The sequence below is a fragment of the Elephas maximus genome, chromosome 14 (genome assembly GCF_024166365.1).
Source record: "Elephas maximus indicus isolate mEleMax1 chromosome 14, mEleMax1 primary haplotype, whole genome shotgun sequence".
In the NCBI taxonomy this organism is placed as follows: Eukaryota; Metazoa; Chordata; class Mammalia; order Proboscidea; family Elephantidae; genus Elephas; species Elephas maximus.
The window spans coordinates 8,066,039-8,072,737 of record NC_064832.1 but is presented as its reverse complement, the minus strand read 5'-3'; the positions used below and the strand labels follow the sequence as shown (position 1 = coordinate 8,072,737).

General features: G+C 34.2%; 1 protein-coding gene across 1 annotated transcript; it reads right to left on the bottom strand.

Annotated features, from left to right (window-relative positions):
- Positions 1–682: 682 nt before the first annotated feature.
- LOC126058413 (olfactory receptor 2T33-like) lies at positions 683–1,642 on the bottom strand. The gene has a single exon (XM_049853484.1). It carries the CDS (start codon positions 1,613–1,615, stop codon positions 683–685), a length of 933 nt encoding a protein of 310 aa, XP_049709441.1. The 5' UTR covers positions 1,616–1,642.
- Between the last annotated feature and the right edge of the window lie 5,057 nt (positions 1,643–6,699).

The window sequence follows — 6,699 nt, the reverse complement described above, 5'->3', positions numbered from 1 at the left end:
TTAATTTGAGACTTCTTTGCTGAAAGAAAGTTTTATTTTTGAATCCACTGTGTACTGACTCCTTTGTACACAATATATTGTTTTCTTCAGCTCATCTCTCTACTCTTAGGTTTTAACATAGGTCATGAAAAGCCAATTAGCATTTTTATATTCTGTCTGGAAGTTTCTTTAACAAATCTTCCCACGGCAACATTTTGCAAATATTTCTTGATATCTTCTTACATATTTTATGTTTGATGGTCACATTGGGTCCTTATTTCATTTGAATTTATTTTATCTTCATTATGTGATTTAGGATCTACATTTAGTTTTCAAAGGGTATTATCCCCATCAAAATTAATGATTTCCACTATTTATCAAAAAATACAAATTATACACTTATCATATGCTATTTAGAAACTCAGTCACTCATACTTATTGCCAGAGCCCTAATTTCAGAGCAAAAACACCACTGCAAATTATGACAGGAGGACAAATATAATTTTTAATTAATTTACCATATATAAAAACAGTCATATAGGAACAACGCAGCCAGATTGGCAAAGTAAGAACAAAATAACTTGATACAACACAAAAGAAGAATTTAAATGGGATGAACAAAATAACAAAACAATATTTTAGAAACGTAACCTGTATCCAGTTTTGTTGCTGCCCTTTTGGCAAATTATGCTCAGCATTGATATCACATAAAATGTTTTTCCAGCCACCTCCTCAAAGCCCCCTTGAATTCTTTATTTCTCACAGTGTATATAAGAGGGTTCAAGACAGGTGTGAAGATGGTATAAAACACTGAGACCACCTTATCATGGTCCTCTGAATCGTTAGATTTGGGCCTCATGTAGATGAACATGATGGTGCCATGGAAGAGTCCCACAACCACCAGGTGAGAGGAGTAGGTCTTAAAGGCTTTTTTCTGGGCTCCAGCTGACCGCATGCGGAGCACTGCAGCCAGGATAAGGCTGTATGAGGCCAAAACGAGAGACAAAGGGATCAAGAGCATCAGAATGCAGCAGACATACATGAAAAACTCAAAAATCGTGATGTCAGCACAGGCAAGGCGTACCAGTGATGGTGCTTCACAAAAAAAGTGATTGATTTCCCGTGAGTGACAATAAGGGAAGCTCAAAGTGGCACCAGCCTGCATCAGCCCATCGATCCCTCCCAGGAGCCAGGAACCTGATGTCATGAGTAAACAGAGCTTCTGACTCATGAGAATGGGGTAGCGCAGTGGGTGACATATGGCCACATAGCGGTCATAAGACATGGCCGTTAAGAGGAAGCGTTCACTCCCTCCCAGAGTGAGAAGCAGGAAGATTTGGACTCCACAGCCAGTGGGAGAGATAGGCCTAGTGTCCATCAGGTAGTTGGCTGCCATTTTGGGAACGATGGTGGAGACCAGCATCATGTCCATGAAAGAAAGCTGGCTAAGCTGGAAGTACATGGGCATGTGGAGTTGAGGGTCCACATGAATGAGAATGATCATAAGGGTGTTGCCCATCAGTGAGGTGATGAAGATCATAAGCACCATGGCAAACAGGAATAGGTGGATCTGTGTGTGGTTAAAGAGCCCTAGAAGAATGAAGTTTATTCCTGTGGTGCCATTGGCATTGACCATGGCTCTACTGGTGCCTGAAAGATGTAAGAATGATGCAGAAATGAGATTTGTTTAAAAGGAAGCTTGTACCTATCTTTATGAAAACTTGATCAAATGACTTGGGAAATCTCAGACTTGGAGGGCTAATTACTACTTTAATCTTTCACTTACAAACAAGATTTTTGCCATAGCATACTACTATCCATCTCTGCTGTTACTATACATTATTTTTTATTCACACAAAATTAGATAACACATACATATACAGTAGTACAAATATACCTCTATTGTTTTTTAATAATTTGTCAGTATGCCACACGTAATTTACCCATGGTGTTAAGAAATATTACTTATGCAATCCGAGTTCTTTACACTTTTGGTATTCCTATATTGAAGGAAATTCAGATTTATGCACTTTAGTAGGTATTGAGGTGATATGCCTATAGTTATTACTTTTGCATGTGTTTTAGATATTTGCTTAATGGATTCTCACATGATTTTCTTCAATATCAAGACAAATTAAAGTTTCAAAAGTTTCAAAAAAAATTACAACCAATAAAACTAAGTTTGATGGGGAAAAAACAAAAGCAAAAATTCTCTGTTCCACACTTACATGCAGCCTGTGCTCTAAACACACTAGGCTTTCAGCCGCCACAGAGTCTACTGTACCCATCACCACATCATTTATATTATCATGACTTGTGTTCCGGATCATGGTGCCTACATCTCGTTAAGTTTAGAACCCCCTCAACATTTAAACTTTTATGTATTATGCTCTTAAACAATGCTGCTGGTTTTAATTTATATATCCATTCTAAGGGAGCCCTGGTGGCACAGTGGTTAAGCTTTCGGCAGCTAACCAAAAGGTTGGCAGTTCAAACTCACCACCCACTCCTTGGAAACTCAATGCGGCAGGTCTACTCTGTCCTATAGGGTCAGAATTGACTTGACAGCACAGGTGTTTTGGTTTTATCCACTCAAAAAAAAGTTAATAATTTCATAAATGAACATAATTCGTATTGCATGTAATTTTCATATAAATTTGGATATCAATAATCTTATACTTTTAAAAGTAGAAGACAAAAACTAATCCATTAATTATGACTTATCCAAATGATATTCTCATATAATGAACCTGAGGTCCAACATCTCCCACAGGTAAAATATACAGGTACTCATTCACTTTCAGAATAGCTCCTCTTTTCACTAGAATCTATAACTTCCATTTCTTTTACGTGTAAGTATTTTTGGTGGTAGAAATGGATGCACATGTAAATGGATTCACCTATTATACTTAGGTAAGTGGTGTCTTTTGCTCACAAATTCAAATTGTCAAAGAGAGCTGTGAATTCAGGATTACCAACAGTATTATGTTTGGACTTCATTCATAATCTGTGGTGTAGTAAATCCTTTTTTAGTTTTTCTGTAACTTATTTGGAAAACATTGCAAATTTTGTGAATGGTCTATGATCTTCACACCTTTAATACATATTAAAAATTTTTTGATTCTTAGTATATACCAACAATGACTTTCATATCATTAAAATATGTAGATACCCCATTTTTCAAAATTGATATAAATATGCTATAATAGTGAGCATATCATTCTTTTATGCTTTGTTCCCTCAAATATATATATTTTGAGTGAAATATATATATATTCAGTTTAATATATTGTTAACTACTGCCAATTTTTATTACATCATATATAAATATACATGTATATATATATATATAATGTTTATTTAAGAATACTTAGCTTCTTTCCAATCTTTTGTTAATATAACCCATATCCTTGTGCATGTGGCAATATTTTCTCAAGTAAATATTTTACTAGAATATTTTGGGTTTAAGATAATTGCATCTCCACCTTTTACACTCCAGTCAACTGTCAATTTGTGTGATAATTCCTCCACATATTTTACTGCTAGATGCTATAATTAACAGCGATCATATAAGTGTGAAAATAAATTTAAATTTCATGTCACTTAAGTTACATGGCAGAAACTGTTTTAATCTATTCATCGACCTCATGGATTTCTTCTGCAAACTGTTAATATCTCTTATTCAGAGTTTCTAGTTTGGCTTTTTCTTAATAATTTAAAGAATTTCCCATGTATTTTGTAATTTATATATTTATATATATAATTTACATATCTTTATAACTTGTTATTTGTATGCATTGTGAATATCTTCTCCAGTTGATTTTATATATTTGACATTTTTGTTATTTTGGACTGAAGTTTTGCATTTTATATTACATATATTTGGGATACTTATATATTAATAATTTAATATTAATGTTCTGCATTTCATTAATAGGCTACCATTTTAAACAATTTCAATGTTATTTGGATCAAACAACTTGTTATTGGTATATAAGTTGTTTGAATCTATGATCATTGTTGATTTAATATTACATTGTATTGTCTTTGCATGCATGAATATTAAACATATTAAACTCACAAAATGTATTGCTATAAAAAAAAATATAGTTCATCTTTTAATTTGTAGTCTCTGATTTTTTTTTTTTAAACAAAATAGGGACAATCAGTGTCCTTAAAGGCCATTAAAACATAGGTGTAAAGTAGTCTGTGTCTGTAGATTTTTTTTTTTTTTTAAATAATGTATTCACTTTCCTATTAGTTTCAGGTAAGTTGTGTTTTCCTATTACTTTTTAAATTCATATGACTTTCTATTTTTAAGGAAACATTTTCCTTTCCTAATCTATTTTCTTTGTTAGTGTTTCTTACTGCATTGGGTGGATGGACAGGTCTGTGTCTCTGGCTGCCGCTGAACTGGAGGTCCTGACACGCAAAGTTCATTCACTTAAGCCTGCCCTGGGTCAGGGCACACTGGGTATAGACATACGAGTTACGAGTTGCTTAAATAACATGAAGACTAAGAGTCAGAACTCTAAAGACCTGTCCATATTTTGTTCACAAATATGTGTGATATTTGGGGAAGGTCACTTACTTTCCTATGAGCCACTCTCCTTGTTTCTAGACTGGGAAAATTCGCAGACTTTGGTAGACAGCTGTACTGGAGCACTGGTTTCGTTTGTTCCCATCGGGGCTCATTCTCTGCTTTGGCGATTTGATAACCACCTGCTAAGGCCCTGAGCTTAAGGGCAGCTTTCCAGTGTTTCTCAGATGCCAAGGTTCAATGAATATGATTTTGAAAGTCTTCTGTAGATTTAAATTTAAGATGAAATTATTTTAAACTAATAGTATTTGAAAATGTTATTATATCAGGCATTCTATTCGCTGGACAAACAGTTCATATAATGTGAAATAAATGTATATTTCACATTTAATCAGCATGAATTACGAAGTTCAGAAAAGTTACATGACTGATCTAATAATAAACATTTAAACTGGTAGCTGCATTCATCTGAAGGTTGTCTAAACGTAAAAGTTCATATTTAATGGCCAGGTTTCTAGAGTTTGAATACCTATGCCACTGTTTAGTAGTTGGATAAATTTGAGCAATATGCTTAAACCTCAGTTTCATTATGTGCAAAATGAGATGACATAATAGTATCTACTATAGGATTATTTGATAATTACAAAATAAAATGTATATAAGTACATTGGAGAATGCATGCACAAGAAGATAGCTCTATAAAGTTATTGATTATTATCATTATTATATTATTATTGGTCACCCATAGATGTTTCCTACCAAAATATTTTGAAAGTAAAATTAGTATTTTCCCATAACTCACATGGAATGTAATGTTACTTATTTCATCTCAAAGAACAAAAATATCATTACGTATCAGTCTTCATTTTTCAGCATAAGTGACATGTTTTCTGTGTTCCTTTAGATTTTTCTGTCGTCCTCTGTCTACCTTCTATGAATTTATTTTGAACATAGAGGAAACACTCATGACCATGGTAAATTTAATTATTCCAAGGCTATTAGGTTATTTGATTATTAATTTTGCAATGTGTTCTCATGCCTTTAATATTCAACGTGTTATAAGAATTGTAATAGATATCATGAAACTTGTCACAAATTCAATAATGTCTCAAAATTCAAACAAAATTTTTTAAGATAGCAGGTAAAACGAAAAAATATTATCTCTATTTCACATCAAAAAGGCAGTTGTTCCCAAGTGAATTCAATTCTGTGTAATTCCACACTACCAAAGTAGAAGAGGGATATGCAGGTCAGATAAATTTCTAGTTGTCTATAACATTTCTGTACAATTTAAAACAGGATAAAAACGTGTTCCCATTTATTTTCTAGTTGTCTGTCCTATAGGATTGCTATGAGTTGGAATCGACTCGAGGGCATTGGGTTTTTGTATAAAGTGGGTAATTGCAGAAAGCTCAGGTTACTTTTAGATTCATTGTCACATTTTTCTGTCTACCTCAATGTGGTGTTCCCAGAATTAGCAAAGCTTCCCCTTTCTCAAAGTTACACTCTGTGTTACATACCCATCTGTCCAATATTCTGGCCTAGCACTAGCATGTTCATTCCTTCAATTCAATCCAAAACAATTCCAAGCCAAAATGACTCTTATTTCACATCTGCATGACATAGATGAAGTAACTCAGACATAACAAGGATTTTTATAACTGTAGCAAACAATGTCCCAAGTACTATGTTAACCCTGGATGTGCATTGCCTCATGCAATGTCACAACAATTAAATGAGGTAAACTGTCACTGTTTTGGATTTGCAGATGAAGGACTGGAGGGTTAGATTAATTTATTTTTCCCTGGTCTCAAAAGTAGGAAGCATGGGTCCAAAATCCTAGTCATGAAAGTAAACTCCCCACAGTTATTTTGGGCTTGCCAGTTTTTTGTTCCAATTATTATCTTAATAATGACAAAACTTTTTGAATAAAACAAACAACATAAATAAAGAATGGGCTCTCAAACACATTATTGTTGTTAGATGCCATTAAGTCACCTAACACACTGCTACCCCGGGCAAAATGCTGCCCAGTCCTGCGCCATTCCCATAATTGGTTGTTGATCGGACTATTGCCATCCGTCGGGTTCACTTTGGCTGACTTTGCAGAAGTAGATCGCTCGCCTTTTCTTCCTAGTGCATCTCAGTCTGGGAAATCTGCTGGAGCTCACTGGAGCAGC